The following is a 17424-nucleotide window of genomic DNA, read 5'->3' as shown; positions in this document are numbered from 1 at the left end:
CTCATTTCTTAATGGTGTGTGTGGAGGGGTGGGGGTTACAGATGGTCGGCAGGCATCTGAGGCACGATAGCTAGAGGCTGAGGTGCTAGGAGTGGTTCCCTTTATTAACGACCAGAATGTCAGGATCACTGAAGAAAGTCACAAGGCTGAGGGGCATGGGGCCTGGAGAGAAAGAGCAGGGCTCACCACATACTTCCAGGACCTAGGGGCCACAGCTGGTCCAAGAGGGAGAGGCACTGGTCACTCGAGTCACAGGGGTCAGGACAGGCACCTGGGGCAGGGTGGGATAGTCATAAGCACCTTCCTCTACGCCACACCGAGCCCAGATGCCCTCCACCAAGGCCCGCCTTGCACCCCTGCCCACTCCTTTGGCCCCCCAGGACTCACTGAGAGGCCGAGGGAGTGTCGGTCCGGTGGGAGGCAGTCACGGGCTAGGGCTGGGGGTCGTGGCCGGCGTGCAGGGCCTGGGAGCCCCGGGGCTGATGCCCTGGCTGGCGTAGTACTCCACCACCTGCCTGGGCACCTCAGCCAGGACACACTTGGCAAGCGCAGAAGGTGCGGCCTGGTGGAGTAGGGGCGGGGACGGCGTTAGGGGCCGGAGAGTGGGGGCGGGGCCGGGCGAGGGGGCGGGGCTTCGGGTGGCCCGCTGGGCTCCAGCGTCCTTCTCAGGCCGTCAACCCGGTGTGGGAGCGACGGGTCAGATTTGAGGGCCTGAGGAGCTGAGGAGTCCTTCGGCCGGGAGGGGGCGCCGGGCACTCACATCCTTGAAGTCCCGAAAGGGCACGAACTGGACGATGTCGCGGGCCGCGGGCACCCCTCGGGGGCAGCGCAAGGGACCGTCGTCGCCATCCAGCAGCCGCATGTCGGAGAAGTCGGCATTGCCCACACCCACGATGATGATGGACATGGGCAGGCGGGAGGCGCGCACGATGGCGGCGCGGGTCTCGGCCATGTCGCTCACCACGCCGTCCGTGAGCACCAGCAGCACGGAGTACTTCTGAGGGCGGGCAGAGGGGAGGAAGGGTAGGCTCTGTGCAAGGGCGTTGGCACCCGCCCCAAGTCAGGGCCCCGGCCCCGGCCCCACCGGAGGACACCCAGTGGGGCAGCGCCTGGTTGCCTGCTTCGCCTCCTCACCGTGGCTTGGCCGGTGCTCTGCTCGCGCTGAGCCGGCCCGGCCACGCGGTTGATGATGGGGGCCACGTTGGTGGGGCCATAGAGCTGGATCTGGGGTAGGCACCGGCGGTAGGAGGCGATGACCCCCGAGATCTCTGCAGGCGAGGAGGTGAGGCCAGCAGAAATTAGCAGGGAGCCCTTTCTGACACCCTTAAAGCGAGGACATCCTTCCCTGTCTCGGGACTGCCTGGCCCTCTAAATTCCACACTAAGCAGGAGAGTTGGGTGGTCCAGGCTCTGGGAGAGGAGGCTGTTCAGATGCGGGGTCAGGGGCCCCGAGTCCCAAATGAAGACAGAGGTGAGTGGTGGGATCAGCTGGGGGCTGGTCCATGAGGACGGAGTCTGTGCCCCTGCATGGGGTGTACAGAATGTCCAAGCTGTATGGGGGGAGGTGGGGCTGGTGGACATCTCCCCTCTTACCTTCACATTCAGGGTTTTCCGGGTCAAAGTTGATAGCAAAGTCATGGGACACCTGTGAGAGTCAGGTGAGAACAGCAAGAAGATGTCTTTCCTCCTACTCTCCCACCAAGTCCTCCCTTCCTCTCAAACCCAGCCTACCTCAAAGTTGGGGGGGATTCTAGCGCCAAAGCCAAATGCTGGAAACCGCTTATCACTGGGGAGAAGAAAAGGCTGTGGGGCCCATCGGGCAAGGCCTCCCTACTCGTCTCCCTCCTCCCCAGCCTATCCCCCTCCCACCTGTCATAGTCCTGGCAGATGCCTCCCACTGCGCGCAGGGCCTGCAGGTAGTGGTTGGGCTGGCGGGGGCTGAGGCAGTGTAGGGACTGGCTGCTCCTTGGGTCCCCATTGGAGGCGGTGAAGTCGATGGCCACCTGGGCGGGGGGCGGGGGAGAGAATGTCACACAGCATCCATGAGAGCTCACAGAGGGGCTGGCCCAGAGCTAGGGACTGTAGGGAAGACTGAGGTAAATCCAGTCAAGCCCACGGGTAGCATCCTCATGGCGTGAGGGGTACAAGATGGCAATGCTGAGGCTCCAGAGAGGCCCCAGTAGGGGCAGCGGGATTGGGGGCTCCTCTGTTCACTATGTGTTTAGCCCCTTCCTCTTGCCTGTGTCCCCTATATCCCCTGGGCCTTTACCGTGAAGCTGATCTGGCAGCCGCCCATGATATAATCCAGGAAGGTGTGCACCTTCTCCACCTGGCAGGAGGGGAACACGGAAAGTAGCAAGATGGTCCTTTGAGGAGGGAGCTGGGGGGGGGAGCTTCTGTGGGGGAAGTGGAGGGAAGGTTTTGAGGTTGAAGCTCCCGGTGGGTAGGGCAAGGCTTCTCAGTTCTCAGAAGAGGAGAAACTGGTCTTTGGAACAAGGGCAGGGGTGAATCTGAGGGTCCGACGTGAGGGGGGCACTGGGATTTACCGTGCACTGGGCCAGTACCACGGTCCCCGAGCTCTTGTAGTTCTTCTTTTTGTCCCGATACTTGGGGTTGATACAGTCCCACTGCATCTAGACCCCCCCACACCCCACAAGCCCAGAGTCACAATTCTATCAGGAGACCCCTTGTCTCCCTTCCAGCAGAGCCTCCCAGACCAAGAGCCCTAGGGCTCTGTCCTTAGACTGAGCCTCGGTACTTTCCACCCTCTCCCCATCACATATACTGGGCTCTCCAGCACTCTCGGAATTCCCCCAGGGATCTTGGTGACACCTCCTGCCCAGGGTTTGCTGTTCCTTCCTGCATCTCCTGGAAGGTGCTGGTGAACTCGCCGATGAAGTCATGCTTCCCGCTCGAGTCATAGTCATACACCAGGAACTGAGAAGGCAGGGAGGGGAAAGGGTCAGGGTGGCTTTGCAGTGGTTGCTGGGGGCAGGGCGAGGGATTTAGGGAGGTGGGGGCTAACAGTGCCTAGGCCCAAACAGATGTCCTCAACCTGCCCAAAGAGGCTACCTGCTCAACTTCAGTCTTTGGCTCCATCTGGCAGGGACTTTGGCCTTGATAAAAGGTATACAAAGTGGGAACATCGAGCTGTGACCTGGTCTTTACCCCACAGTGGGAAGGGCTTGAGGGAGAGGAAGGGTCTTGACACACTCAGGGGCAATGTCTCAGACAGAGGCTGGATGCTCTGACGGGCTGCCCTTGCACGGAGGGGGCTTCACCTTGAGAGGCCGGTGGACATCGCAGCTGCACAGGGAGTGCAGGGACAGGCGGAATGGCTCCCAGCTGGGATTCAGGTTGTTCTTCACCACCTGGGAGAGGCACCAGAGAGCTGGTCACCCCCTAGCTAGGTCCCCTTACTCTGCTCTTCCTCCCTCCCTCCCCACGGCCCCAGTCACCAACCTCAGTCCTCCAGACGAGCTGGTCACTCTGGTCCCCGTCGGTTTTATAGATCTCCATGAAGGGGTCAGACTTGCTGAACAGATCCTGGGGATGCGGAGGAAAGGACCCGTGAGCTTGGTGAGGTCTGCAGGGGGAGGCGGCTAACACCGAGAGGGGAGCAGCGCTGATTCGTCTGGAGTGGGGGGCCTAGGCTCTCTAACAAGGAAGATGGGGGCCTAGACTCTGGGGCTCCAACCTTGTTGTCCAGCTTGTGGGCTCTGAAGGTGAGCTGCACATAGTCATTGGTGCCCGATACCTCCTCGGCCACGATCTGCAAGGGGAATACAAGTAGCAAGATGCCCCCCTACCACCCAAAGGGCCACCTTATGCCATTTCCCTTAGGTGGGGGCCGGTCCTGGACATAATGTCGCCGTGGATGTCCATGCAGGGGCATTGAATGCCCCACCCAAGGGGGAGTACAGGTGACCTTGCCTACCGTGATGGTGGACTTGCCCGCAGGCTTCCCATTCTTCAGCAGCAATGGCTTAGTGACCTTGGTTTGTGACACAATCTGGAGATGGAAGTGGAGGGAGCCCCAGCTGTGACACCCCTGACCTGCCTTGGCCAGGGAACAAGGGACAAGGTAGTAAGCGTCCTTAGAGTGCTCACAGGGGCTGTACTCGGGCTACGGTTGGACTTAATTTCCACAGCAACATTAAGAATAGGCGCTGTTCGGATGAGGAAACTGAGACTCAGAGAGGTTAAGTATCTTGCCCAAGGCTGCACAGCCAGGCAATGGTGGAGATGGGGTCCAAGCCCAGACAGAACTCGCTCCAGAGTTGATTCTCTGTTATTTTGGCTTTCAGAGGCAGAAGCAGATGTGGGCGGGGGTGGTGGTGGGTGGGAACGCAAACCTGGCCCAAGGTGCATTCTGTAGAACCAAGGAAGGTGTCATTGCTGGGGCCCGCGGCTCCGTCCTCAGCGTCAAACACGTGCAGCTGCAGGGGCTGCTTCTCCTCGAAAAAGTACTCAAGGGCCAGCACCCGGGAGAAGACCGGGCTGGAGCAGGAGCGTAGCACCTCGGTGCGGTCCACCTGCAGCAGGAGGGGCAAGGGCCCTGTGGGAACCCAGGCTACTTTCCCCTGCCCTGCAGCACCCTGCTCATGCCAGCTTTCCTCGGGCTCCCGTATCCCCAGTGACTAGCTCTTCCCTTGCTAGGTTCAACCCTGAGCTCGAGGTGCTGCCAGCCCCCTGAGCCATCAGTCCTTTGGGGCTCCCAGAAGGCCTTTGGGACCTCTGCCGCTTCCTCTGGGCCCATCTGAGGACCCGCTGGGACTCTGCGGACTTTGGAAGCTGTAAAATGGTTTGTGTTTGTAATGATGGCACACCTGCCTCCAGGGTTACCCTCACAGCCTAGAAGAGGCCCCTCAGGGTCTTCACATTCCCTGCTGAAGCTTTCCTTGCCGCTTCCCAGCCCCCCTCCTTCCCAGGCCAGGAGGTTAGTTCAGATAAGCCCGGGCCCGGCCCGTGGTTCTCACCTCCACCCATTGCTCATCAGAGTAGAGCTTGAGCAGCACGCAGGGGTGGGGCTTGGTGAGCGTGTCTCTGTCCAAGAGGCCATGGCAGGACACCCGCAGCTCCACCCGCGAGGCCCCCAGCGTCATGGCTGGGGGCTCAGGCACCCATCCCATCTCAGGATCCGACATGGCACTGTGGGGACAGAGCAGATGGCCTGGACACAGGAAAGGGAACATCTGCTAGAGGAGGGGTCTGTCTTCTGGGAACCTGAGCCCCACTCCCACTGTGTCCTGCTTCCTGAGGCCCTAGGATCTCATGGATCTCCTGCTTCCCCCCTACTCACCCCCACCCCTGCCCTCAGCTTGGCTTCCCTGGAGCTGTGAACAGGGAGGGTGGAGGACCTGAGCCTCCCACCCTTGCACAGCCCTGTGTCTCTGTCACCCCTGCTGGCCTAGTAGGGGTGCATGGGGATAGAGAAGGCTGGGGGTGCGTGTGGGGTTCCTGGCAGTCTTGGCTCCTAGGCCATCAATTGATCCATGTTTTCTGCTACCTCAGCACCTTCTGCTATTTCCCGACTGAGGTTTGAGCCAGCACTGCACTCAGTCTTGGCACGAGGGAGCTGAACTAGGGCAGGGGGGTGGGGAAATGGGTGGAGGAGCCCCAGAAGCCTGAAGCGGATGGGCCTCAGGAACAGAGTCTGCAGTGGGCAGGGGGAGACAGGTTGCAAGATGCCCGGCGGGGCTGTCCCTCTCTGCCTCCCCCCCCCCACTCACCTTCTGGATGGCTTATGGCAAGGAGTGGGGGGTGGGCTTGGGCAGTTAGACACAGAGCCCTGTCCCTGCTGAAAGCTCCTCCAGGCTCCTGGCAGGGGCTCCCACTATGACAACTCTCTCTTCCCTCCCCACCTCCCCTGTTCTCACACTTCCTGGCAGCACTGGCACTGTCTCTTAGCGACAGGATTTTTGGGGAGCCACAGCCCCCTCCATGCTGCCCGTGGGATGCACGCATGTCACCCTCCCCCAGCAGTGGTACCAAGCCTCGGGCAGCAGCAGGCAGGGGTATGCTGGCCCGAGTTCACGGCTGGTCAGTCCATCTATCTGTGTCTGTCCACATCGCAGGGTGAGGCTGTCTGCTCCCGTGTCGTGCTTCCCCCAAGCGGGTGTGCGTTGGTGTGTCTGAATGCCCCCTCCCTGTGTGTCTGTCCCCTAGCCGTGTGTCTGCATCCAGGAGGGTGTGCCACTTCCCGTACTGCCCTCAGAACTGGGACCCTTCTCTGGCTGGGCCCCCCCCCCCCCACAGCGCGTACCTTTCTGGAAATGTGAGGGAGGGTCTGGGTGGGTGGGTAGGGGTCTCTGCCTTCCAGCCACAAGTCTCCCAGTTCTCGAAGGGTCCCTGAGATGGGCAGGGGCATGTGGTGGTGAGGGGATCGGGCAGGACTGGAGACCTCTCTGGGGGCTGGGGGAGACGTTGTTATGGAGACTGGGTCAGGCTGGGCCAGGCTGGGGCTGAGCGAGGGAGGAAGGGTAGGCTCACCTGGGCTCTAGTCGGGGGCTCCTCTCTCCGGCTCTCTGGCCCTGGCCCTGACTCCCTTGCTGCTCCAGCCGCTGGCGCCGGCTCCGGCTCCGGCTCTGCTGCTATTTATGGGGCCTGGATGGGGAGGGGTGGGGGGGCCGCAGCACCAGCTCCCCCCGCACAGACCGGTTGGGAGGGAGAAGAGGGGAGGGGCAGGGCCATTGCCTGGGAGGGAGCCACAGAACCGGGGGAGGAGGGCGGGCTGGGGGTGGCTCAGAGGCAGGACCCCCACAGACACAGTGACACACATCTTCCCCTTCACACCACACCCACGCCCATGCACACATTGTGGCAGTGCGTGCGCGCACACACATTCACACTGGGAGATGATGGAGACACATGCACCCACGACTCATGGGCTCACACGTATCCTGACACACACAGGCGCCGGCACATAAACTCACTGTGACACCACGACAGTCACAGCCCTATGGATACACATAAGGAAACACACCCAGTCTCACAGCCCTCTCCACATCACGCTTATAGAGGATATTCGCAGTAACACATCAAGGAACACGGGGCTATACTTGTCACACACACATACACTCATTCACACCAACCCAAATACAACAGAATGGAGATCTTCACGTGCTCCTTCAAAACCATCCCGCACCACGCTGCCTCTCAGAGCTTTGAGAATGAGGTCCAGTTCCCTAGCTGCTTTTCAACGGGGACACACAAAGAAACGGACGCAATCCCTTCAGGGCGCGCCGCCTCCCATCCTGAAGCAGGGGCTGCCAGGAGGGAGATGTGCCGAAGGACCGATCCCCGAGGCAGCTTCCTAGTGCCCACAACTCAGCCCCCCACCCCGAGATTCAACCCATGTGGTCACATCCTTGTGGGAGGGGCCATGTCACACACAGATCTTGACAGAACAAGACGCTAGGCGTTCCCTGGTGAGACGGGGAAAGGGAGCGATTGCCTGGGGAGCTGCACGCCACGTGAGAAGACATTTCGGTCCACGGTGACCTGGGGTGAGTCTTTGAGAGGGTTCACCAGAACATCCGTACCCTCCAACCTCTATGCTGCTTGCACATTAAGCTAGCAGCCATTTGTTGAGCATCTGCTGGGCGCCTGGGGCTGGGGCTGCACGGGTCACTGAGACGCAGCTCCTGCCCCTGGGGGAGGTGCCTCTATAAAGGACAGACAGACCCACAGACAGAGAGAGGATAAGCTAACACACCAATGCGATGAAGTGTGACGGGTGCAAAACTACAGACCGGTTTGGGAAGCAATGGGTCACAGAGAGGGAGGGTTCAATTTAGATGAGTCAGGGGAAGGCATCAGGAAGGGCTTCACAGAGGAGGAGGTCCCTGAACGGAGCCTCGAATGCCAAGGTAGTATGTGTTAGTACACCAATGGGGAGCAATTAATCTGATCATCTCTCACCATAAACACTTCTGTTCACCTTCAGGTCACTCTACTGTTGAGGTTTCTGACTACCGATGGTCCCCCTAAGACAATGCAACGCTGTTTCATTCCACCGCTCGTGAGCCTGCCTGTGTGTAAGCTTGCACACACGCCGCACAGCGCACTGCTCCTCAGTCTCCTCCTGGAACATTGATCCCACTGCACCCCCCAGAGCTGGACACACACTGGTACTGATTTTGGTCATTTTGGTCTTTGCTCCAGCCAGCTCCGTCCAGATCCTGAACATGACCCCCCAGCCCACACTTAGGGGGCACTTTTCAGTCCCCTCCCATTTCGCACCTCTCAGGTCCCTCTCTCTCCTGTCAGAGTCCCATTCCCATCCCTGTGGGGGGATTCCTTACTTTTCCCCACTGTGGCCAAGCACTGAGCACAAAAGGGGAGCAGATGGTGGGGGGTGGCCGCAGTGAATGGGGAAGACAGCAGAGACGAGGCAGGCAGTGATTTTGTTTTTTTATTCTATACAATGAGGGAGAGAGTCCCTGGGGATAGAGGGACGGATCCGCCCTTCCAGGAGAGGAGACGGCCCTGCCCCAAGCTCTGCTTCCCTCTCTCCAGGTTGCTCCCTCCCTTCCTGTCCCCCACCTGCTGTCCCCACACCTCATCCTGCCATTCTGCCCCTGTGGGATGGGCCGGCAGAGGGCCTGGAGGTGTGGGGGGGTGGGTGGGGGTCTGAGTCCTTGTGAGGCACATGTCGAGAGGAGGGCTGGGCAGGGTGCTGCAGTGGCTGTCAGTCTGTTCCTGGCTCACTGGTTCCTGCTGGGGACAAATCCAGGGAGTCCTGTTTCCTGGGCAGGGAGAGCCAGCCTCTCGGTGTGGGGTATGCCATGTCAGGCAGAGGGGGACCGCCCTTTCCCCCACCCCACTGGCACCTGCGGGGTCAGGGGGCTGTCTTCTGTCAGGCTCCAGCTTGTCGCAGGACTGTGCCCGCCGTGTCCTCTTGGGCTTCAGGGGGGCAGTCCGGCGGCCTGGATCTGGGGGCCCTGAAATGACAGTCAAGGCAGGCCTGGCACAGGAGTAGGGCCATCCGCTGGATGCTTATCCAGGCTGTGACTCATTCCAAGCCCGGGAGGGGGTCCTGATATGGGCAGCAAGGTCCCAGAGGCATGCTGACCCCCCTCCAGCCAGGGAGCAGACCTTGGATCTCAGGCTCCTCTTGGTCCTGCTGTGAGCCCAGCCTCAGCCGAGCTTTGTTCATTCCTGGGGCTGCACCCCCAGCCTCAGCCTCCTCCCTGCTCCCTGGCTCCTGCGGGGGGCGGCGGCCCCTGGACACAGCCACGGGCTTGGGGGGCCGTGGAGCTAAAAGGGGGTCCTGCAGCTGGCAGAAGAAGAAAAATGCTGGGTCAGTTAGTCTTTTCACCTCATCCAAGGGCCTATCCCGTCCTCCTTGCCGGCCCTCACCTTGGCATTCCTGGTGGGAACAGTCCTCTCTGGGAATAGGGCCCCCTCCTTGTCCTCCTCCCCATCCTGAGAGGCTGGGCTGGGGCTCTGGCAGCTGTGGTTGGGGGCGCTCTCCTCAGCTGGGGGATGGGAAGAGAGGAGAAGCTGCAGGAAAAGGCGTCTGGAGACCAGGACTTTTCCCCTCCAAGCCCATTTGCTCCTGTGTCTGCCCTGCACGTCCTCTCGTGTTACCATAGCCCTTGGTCTCCAGGATTGTCCTGAGCCCATCAGCTTTCGGGGGGAGGGGGCGCTCTGGCCTGGCTGTTCCTCTTGAAGAGCAGGGCCTGAGCCCATTGCTGCTGGGGCAGAGCCAGGGCCCAGGGACTGCTGGGTCCACAGGCATGGCTGTCCATCCAGGGCCGCAGTGCCCCGGGGCCCTGCCAAGCCTGCAGCCTGGCATTCCCAGGACTCTGTCTGCCAGTCTGATTTAGACGGTGAGAGCCTTGGGGAGAGATGCCCTGGCACACACACCCCCGCCCCCCCGCCGCCGCCTCTGTGGCTTTATGCAATCTGCGCCCGAGGGCGTGCCACCCGGAAGGTGTTGTCTGTGTGTGTGTATCTGTGTGGTGTGAGTAAGAGGGACCTGGAGGGTGCCGGGGGTAGGTGTGTGCACAGCGCATCTGATTCTTGCGGTTTCCTAAATGAGGATGGAGCCTCGCTTTAGGTGTTCTAACTGGTCTGTGTGTGGGATGGCCCCAGTGCTGGGACGGCCTTGGAGGACGGGCCAGGAGCACGGGCTCTGCACCTCGCCCTTGTGCCCTAGCCTTCGATGGGCGTGGGGCAGGGGAGCAAGCATCTACCTCTGTCGGGAGATTTGTCCCTGTCAATGATGTTGGAGGGTTATATTCGAGGCCTGTGGGCAATTAAGTTGATGGCGAGCTGACCAGCTTTCATTTAGAGGCTCCTTAAGTGAAAGGTGCTCCAGCAGAAAGCAGGCACCGTATCACAATTTATTTACCCCTCAGAATCCTGAAGGCAGAGGGTAAAGACTTGCTTAAGGTCAGCACTGGTGGTGGTGGCTGAGCCGGGACTGACACCCACGATTCCTGACCTCCAAGGTATGGCTCTCGCCCCTTCCTTGCGGCACATCTCTGTGCTTGGCCGGCTACTTTTAGAGGAGACTGGAATGTTTGAGGTGGGTCTGGCCCGGCTGGGACTTGCCCACCCTCTTTCCCAGCTGCCGTGCGGGGTGGGGGCTCCTTTATAGGGGGGCCGCTCTGCTGATGGTGCCAAGGTGGCGCCTGCCCTACAGAATTCCCTGGAACCATCCACAAAGTAGTGTTCCTTTCCCCTAACCCTGGCTGGCAAAGCCACTTTGGATCTGAGGGACCTTGCTTTGGATTGGCTTGTTTCTTTCGGATGTAGCTTTGTCAATATCTGTAAACGTTTTTACTGTGGTGACTTCCTCACTGCCCCACCTTGGTTGTAAAGTTCCCCCACACAGGGGCTGTGGCTTCTGGTCCTTGTGACACACCACGGGCCTTCAGTGGGGCTACCCGGGACGAGGTGCTCCATACCTATGTGCCACGTGGCCTCGGCTCGGCGCATGGCGCTGAAGCTTGGCTTGCTGCTTTGGGGTGGTGGTGGGGGCTTCCAGGCTCCGGGCCCTGGAGAGCGGGGAGGGGAGGGGGAGGAAGGGGAAAGGCACATCAGGAGGGGGCCCTGAGAGAGGGGTCAAGGAGAGGATGTGAGGGCGACCATTCTCACCTGCATCGTCTGAAGAGCGCCGTTTCTGCCAAGCCTGGACGCTGCCCTCCAGGTCTGGGCCTGTGCCCTGAAAGGACAGCTGAGTCAGGTCATAAGAAAAGTGTCGTCCACACGGGGCGCTGCAGTTAACAAGGGGCTTCTGGTCTGGCACCTTGTGCCTTTCTCACGGCACTGGTCCCTAGACTTTCGGACCCTCTTCCCCCCAAAGTGGCACCCCTACCACCCGAGGGGCGTAAGAAATGGTTTACACGAAGGAGCATACTGTTATTTTAATAGTTCCGTGTTTATTTTCTGCGTGGTAGAAAAAAAAACATGACTAGTACAATAAGCCCACGATTTGAAAAAGTGATCGTGCTTAGGACCAGAGTAAGTTAAAAAGGCGAGTTGACTGAAAGAAGAATATTTAACCGCTAATACAGGTGGCACGTGGAGACAGTAAAAATCGGTCATAAACGTGGTCTAAGTCACCAAAGTTCCAGAGAGGGAGCTCTAGAGGTAAGTATTTATACGACTGCCTGCTGGGCAGGGAGGGCGAGGCCGGGGCGGTTAGGTGACCCGCCCAGGCTGTCGCGGCGGGCAGGCGTGTGGCGTGAGCTCGCCTGCAGCTCACACCTTCTAACACCACGGAACCTCTCTCTCCGCCGGCCCGGCAGGGACGGGGCTCGGAAAGGAAGGCAGACAGGGATCCATAGGAACGGTTGGGTGCCTGGGCTCCCCTCACCTCTCGTTTCCCGTCGAAGCTCCAACCCTTGGCTCTTCCCAACCCAGGAAGGGCAACACCATGGACCCTTGGCTGCTGTGCCGTCCCAGGGGCCAGGCCCCCCTCCCCTGGCTCTGCCCCCTCAGTGCCCTGGAACAAGGCCTCGGGTTTACAAGCAGTTCCTGATGGAGAAGGGGCTCCGTGGGCAGCAAGGGAGTAGGGGAGGGCCCCTGCCCCGCTGAGCCCCCAGCCCTGGGGCTGCCCGGCCCCGACCCTCCAGCCCTCCTCTGAGGAGTCCTTCCTTTGCCCTCCTTTGCATGCAGCACTCCCAGCATGCACTGGGTCACCAGGCTTAGACCGCTCAAGCAGCGGGGCCATTGGGGTGCCCAAAGTCCCCCAGAAGCCTGAGTCCTAGCATTCTCCCATTAACTGCCGGGGGTGGGGTAAGTGGGTGGGCTGTGTGTAGGACAGCAACGGGGGAGGAGGCCGCACTTCACCTCACTTACCATCTTCCTGCGGAAGGAAGGCCCCCGGCTCCCCCCAAATCCAGGGAGGGGGCCACTCTCCTCCTCTGGGCTCCAACAGGGGGAGGAGTTATTGCCGAGGCTGGGGGGATCTGGGCTGGGGGGGCTCTCCTGAGTTGGGGGTGGGGGTGGGGGCGGAGGGAGGAGCAGCCCAGTGGTGGGGGACCCTGGCCCCCTCTCCCCCTTGAAGCTCCGGGGCCGGCGAAAGTGAAACAGGCCCCTGCGCCTCTTCTTCTGGAGTGGAGGCAGCGGCGGCTCGGAGAGGCCGGGCCGCAGGGTCCGCAGCGTCCGGGGGTAGCTGGGCAGGGTTGGGGTGTGTTAGTGACAAAGCCAAGGGCAGATGCAAATACCAGAGGCGGAGGTCGCGCAGGGCCCTGGTGGTGCTGGGTGCTGGCGTTAGTGGAGCCCTGGGTCCAACAAACCTCCCACTTTCCTCTCTCACCCGGCCTCTCCTGCGCCCCGTAATCCTTTCCATTTCCTTCTCAGGAGAGATGGCGTCCTCACCTTCCCTGTCATAATCCTCCAGCAGCGTCCTTCCCCCCATCTCCCCAGCAACTCCTTCCTCCTGGGCACCCCCATTCCCCCATCCTTCTCTCAGCTTCTCCAAGTGACTCTGTTCCTTCTGGACAGATGCTGGGGAGTCTGCAGGACTGTGACAGAGAATATACCCTCCAGGCCTCTTTCCACTAACTGTCATCCCATCCCAGGAACTGCTGCCGCCCCATCCGCCCACCCCTGTCCCCACTACCCCATTGGGGTGGTTCTCCCTGACCCTCTCCTTTCCAGCTGTCCTGAGGAGAGTCAGAGAACGTGGGAGTTAAGAGCTGGGTGGGGAAGCATGAGAACATGGGGAAACGTTCCAGAGAGACTGGCTTTGGGACCCTGCAGTTGGACAGGCCTCCATGATGGCTGGGAGGACATGAGAGCCCTTCAGGGCCTCTGGGCCTGCAGAAAATGGGGCTGTGTCTAGGTGCCACACCTGGAGCTTTCATCCATGACCCTTCGGCTGAAAAAGTCCTCCAGCCCCTCATCCAGGCGGGTGGCCATCCCATTCTCCTGACGAGTCCCAGTCACTGGCACCTGCTGGGAGGAACGTTCTGTAGGGTATCTTATCTGGATCAGGAAGTCCTCCCCCCTCGCCCCGTCTACTCAGGGCCTTTCCCTTTGGACTTGGCCTTGCCTCTTGTGGGACCCATGGAAATTGAGACTTCAGTCCCCCTGGGCATTTCCTAAGCTTGGTGGCTCCTGGCTCTATCCCTCACCCAAATGGGAACTGTCACTATCTGGCAGACAGAGATTTCTCATCTGGGAAAACTGGATAATTCCATCCTCTTTTCTGTGGCCTGCCCGGGCCCCTGCCTGATCCCCCAAGGCTGATGTCTCTGGCATTGGGGTCCTAAAGCTAGAACCTCTGGCTGTGGCATTGCTGAGTGAAGTTGGTCCTCTTGTGAGGACTTAGGGACTCACATTGGGCCGACCAGGTCCTGGAGGTGTGGTCCGGGGGGGCCGGGGCCTGCCTTGTGTTTGATGCTTTAGTTTATAGCCGTGAGTGGGCAGCTCGGATAGACCCTCCCAGGAGCCACTGCCTGTGGGCTGGCTGCTCCCGAGTCCTGAGAACCAGCCGGGGGGGATCCCCAGGCTCCCCAGCTGGCTTTCCATGTCCTGGGGGCTCCCGCCTGTGGACACAGCAGCGTTAGAGGGACCAGCAGGAGGCACAGGGAGAAAGCAGGCGGGTGAGACAGAATGAAAAAGAAAGGGACCCGGGGCTGGGAAGGGTGCAGGAAGCTGGTGGGCATCGGAATGGAGGCTGGGGACTCACTGATGAAGGCGGACACTGGCCGGATCTTGCGGCAGCGTTTCTGTTTTCGGATGGCCATGGTGTCCTGCAGAAGTGGAGACGAAGGGTGGGGCCGGGCTGCAAGTCCCAGGAGCCTCCCCCGGAGCCTCCTACTTCTCTTTAGGGCCCCCTCCCGCCTCCCTGCCCTTGTGTGGCTGAGCTACTGGGATGAGGAAAGAGGCGAGGCTGGATTTGGGGGGGTGGGGGAGATGAGACCAGGCCCAGGGACAGGGGACAGTGCCGTCCAGAGAAATGGAGGGGGACAGTGTTTTGGAGGTTCCTCATTTAAGGTGGGGAGTGGGGGGGCACTTACAATGTTGGTCCCCAGTTCATCATCTGTGGTCTCCTCATGGTCATGGTTCCGGCCTCGGCCCCGGGAGGACAGATCCTGCCCTTGGCCTGGCCCCGACGGTGGATCTGATAGTGTCTTTAGCTGGGCCAGGTGCCGGGCCTGAGGAAGGACAGGTGTGAACAGGTTCCCTGGGAAGCTGCCCACTTTCCAGGGCTTTGGGAGAGGGTTGCTTGGGGGAGATAGGGTGACGGGTGGGGGGGTGTGCCCGAGCCTGGCTGGGGTTCAGAAGCCTTACCAGGCTCTTATGCGAGTGATACAGTTCCTGCAGGATCTCGTCCACTATGGAGTTGGTCAAGTAGGTGACGACTGAGAGCTTCACTTCACTGTGGGCACAGGTGGGACAGCTCAGCCACCCCCTCCCTGGCCCCTGAGCCTTGGCCCTGCCCTTCCCCAGATGCCTAAGGGAGTGGACAGCTGGCCTGGCTGTCCACAGAGGCACCTTAGGTCTCTGTTATGTCTCCATAAAGGCATGCCCCATCCCACCCACTGACCCCCAGCATGGGTGTGTGTGGACAGGGAGGGTGGGCGAAGAGGAAATGAGGAGGAGGAGCAAGGGGGCTCCAGGCCACGCTCCTGGAGTTCCAGTAGAACAGAACTGGGTAAACTGGGTTGCTGAGTGAACCCTGCTGGTCTCTGCTGGAAGCCCAGAAACTGGCTCTTCTTAAGCTTGGCCATTTCACGGATATGTGTAATCATATTCCTTTGCTTTGGTGAGCGGTGGCACCCAGAATGAGAGCTTGGGGGGGCGGGCAACAAGAACTGGGGTGGGGGGCAGAGTGTAGTCCACGCTCCCCTACTCATCAAGTCTGTCCACACCTCCGAGGACGCTGTGCGTTGTTTCCGGGACGCGATTCTCGGTGTATGCCTGTGGCTATGTGTGTGTGTGTTTACTCCTGTGTGTGTGCACAGCCAGGCTCCTAAGCCCAGGCTCAGCACTTCGATTTCTAGAGCAAAGGCCAGCCAGACCCTAAATAGCCAAGGTTGCAGTTAGTTAAAGATTTATCCCTTGTAATGGAGATTGTGCCATTCATTATTCATTGCTGAAAGCTGGGCCCCAAGTCCCCGTGAGCTCTGGGCCTAATCCAGCCTGTCCCAGTGCCAACCCCTCCGCCTCTCACTCCAGCTTGTTCTGGATGTCCTGGCCCGCCTGCTCCAGCAGCGCCCCTCGGATGAAGTTCCGCGGCACCGTGACGCGCTCAGCCACGTGGCTCAGCATCTTGTTGTGCCCCTCGGCCACTCGCATGGCCACGGGACATAACTCCTGCGTTAGGCTGACCATCGACTCCAGGATCACCTGGTGTGGGGGGGAAGGGAGGTCGGAGCCCCAGGGGGTGCAGGGTCAGGGCTGGGCCGCACTGGAAGAGATGCTAGCCTGTCTATTCCAGCCCCCTCTGGTGAGACTGAGGGGCCTGCCGACGTGCCAGGGCTGGTTACCAGGCAGAGCCCAGGACACGCAGGCTTCCCCACATCCTGGTCAGTGTCCCTGCCACCCGACCGTAGGGACAGGGGAGAGAGTCAGTCCAAGGATCAGAGTCCAGAGGGGAGAAGTCAGAGCTGGGGGCCAAGGGGAAGCTAGCAGAAAAAAATCTAGCAATGCCTGACACATCGGGAGTGGGGGTGGCCTCAACTCTGCATTTCCTTCTTGTCCCCAGTAACTTCCCTGTGCTGACCCCAGCCCTTGGGTTTGAGCCTCAACACTGGGCTGCCTCCCTCAGGACTTGCCTGCAGCTCCTTGTCCACAGCCTTGGACACCTCGCTGGCAACTGACTCCAGCCTCTGCCGTACGGGCCCGTCGTTGGCCAGCACGTGGCCCAGCTCGTAGAGGCTGGGAAACAGCTGCAGAGGGAAGGGGTTATCCGCAGAGGGTCGGAATTGGGCCCGACCACGTCCCTGGGGGCGCTGGGCTGGGAGGGTAGATGCCTGGGTCGGCCGATGCTCCCGGGGCCACGTGGCTGGCCTTCCGGGCTCTCGGTCTGCAGGGGCGGGTGGGGCTGCGGAGGGCTCTCACCGCCCGTGAGTTTTTGGCGTCCTTGATGAGGTCCCGAGCGTAAAGCAGCTCGTCCTGCACAGGCTCCAGGGGGCACAGCCTCAGGGCCCGCACCTCCTCCTGCACTCGGCCGCACAGCCGCTGCAGCATCTGCAGCACAGCCAGCAAAAGTGTCAGGGGGGCCCCTTGCACCCTCATCTTCCCAGGTGGGAACCCAGGCACCCCGTTGCTGGGTGCCCTGGGGGGTGCTCCTGGTGCTGGCACTGCCGGGGTGGTGGGGGTGTCTCTGGATGGCCTGTTCTCTCTTCTTGGGATGCCCTGGAAGGCCCAGGGGCGCTCCCGCAGTCCTGCACACTCCTCGTCTGGGGCCCCCCACATGGGCTCTCGCGTTTGAGGCCATACCCCGAACGTGCTGCCCTTTGCTCTCGTGCGCGCTCCGTCCAATTATGGACGCCACAGAATGCCTCTTTCCTGCCCGCCCCCTTTGCGCGTGCCCGCTCTATCCCACCACACCTGAGCCCAGCGTGCCCCGCGTGTGCCCCATGTGTCCCAGAGGGAAACGTTTACTTGCTCGGCGCTGCTGGTCACCAGGCCCTGCTGCAGCCTGAAGGCCTGCTCCTGCGGGCACGTCTGGGAGTGGTTGTTCCTCACCAAGCACCACTGGATCTGGAGACGACGGGGTGGGAGGGGTCGGGGTCCGGAATGTGGGCTGCCCCCTGTCGCCTGCTGTTCTGCGACCACAGCGCCCCCACCCCCCAGCTGAGGCCTCTACCTTCTGCCAGACGTCCTCGGTGCGCTCAGGGGCGCTGCGGTAGGCTTGGGAGATATCACTCACGGGGAAGGACATGAAGCGCAGCGTGTGGTTGCTGTGGGGCATAGTGGCACAGCTTTGGAGGGCGAGAGGTGAGGAGGGGCC

General features: G+C 60.9%; 2 protein-coding genes across 2 annotated transcripts in view; both read right to left on the bottom strand.

Annotated features, from left to right (window-relative positions):
- Positions 1-424: 424 nt before the first annotated feature.
- Positions 425-6603, bottom strand: CPNE6 (copine 6). The gene is made up of 16 exons (XM_040620904.1): positions 6488-6603; positions 4979-5150; positions 4355-4534; positions 3937-4011; positions 3697-3771; positions 3462-3545; positions 3281-3370; positions 2832-2936; positions 2546-2632; positions 2269-2328; positions 1869-2002; positions 1731-1785; positions 1593-1644; positions 1135-1268; positions 761-997; positions 425-562 (listed from the first exon to the last, which is right to left on the bottom strand). Exons 2-16 carry the CDS (start codon positions 5144-5146, stop codon positions 425-427), a joined length of 1674 nt encoding a protein of 557 aa, XP_040476838.1. The 5' UTR covers positions 5147-5150; positions 6488-6603.
- Positions 6604-8643: 2040 nt separating this feature from the next.
- CARMIL3 (capping protein regulator and myosin 1 linker 3) overlaps positions 8644-17424 on the bottom strand; it is a 16722-nt gene continuing 7941 nt past the window's right edge. Inside the window, exons 23-40 of the mRNA XM_040620760.1 lie at positions 17281-17374; positions 17076-17174; positions 16530-16658; positions 16244-16357; positions 15640-15815; positions 14757-14844; positions 14483-14620; positions 14152-14215; positions 13800-14008; positions 13312-13412; positions 12315-12630; positions 11830-11958; positions 11109-11175; positions 10919-11008; positions 9363-9481; positions 9099-9279; positions 8834-8944; positions 8644-8717 (exon numbers count right to left, since the gene is read on the bottom strand). Of these exons, the coding sequence (XP_040476694.1) occupies positions 8692-8717; positions 8834-8944; positions 9099-9279; positions 9363-9481; positions 10919-11008; positions 11109-11175; positions 11830-11958; positions 12315-12630; positions 13312-13412; positions 13800-14008; positions 14152-14215; positions 14483-14620; positions 14757-14844; positions 15640-15815; positions 16244-16357; positions 16530-16658; positions 17076-17174; positions 17281-17374 (2251 nt within the window). The 3' untranslated portion in view covers positions 8644-8691. The remainder of the gene's footprint in view (positions 8718-8833; positions 8945-9098; positions 9280-9362; positions 9482-10918; positions 11009-11108; positions 11176-11829; positions 11959-12314; positions 12631-13311; positions 13413-13799; positions 14009-14151; positions 14216-14482; positions 14621-14756; positions 14845-15639; positions 15816-16243; positions 16358-16529; positions 16659-17075; positions 17175-17280; positions 17375-17424) is intronic.

Source organism: Ursus maritimus, unplaced genomic scaffold, assembly GCF_017311325.1.
Source record: "Ursus maritimus isolate PB19 unplaced genomic scaffold, ASM1731132v1 scaffold_36, whole genome shotgun sequence".
NCBI classification, from domain to species: domain Eukaryota; kingdom Metazoa; phylum Chordata; class Mammalia; order Carnivora; family Ursidae; genus Ursus; species Ursus maritimus.
This window is presented reverse-complemented; position numbering and strand designations above follow the sequence as displayed.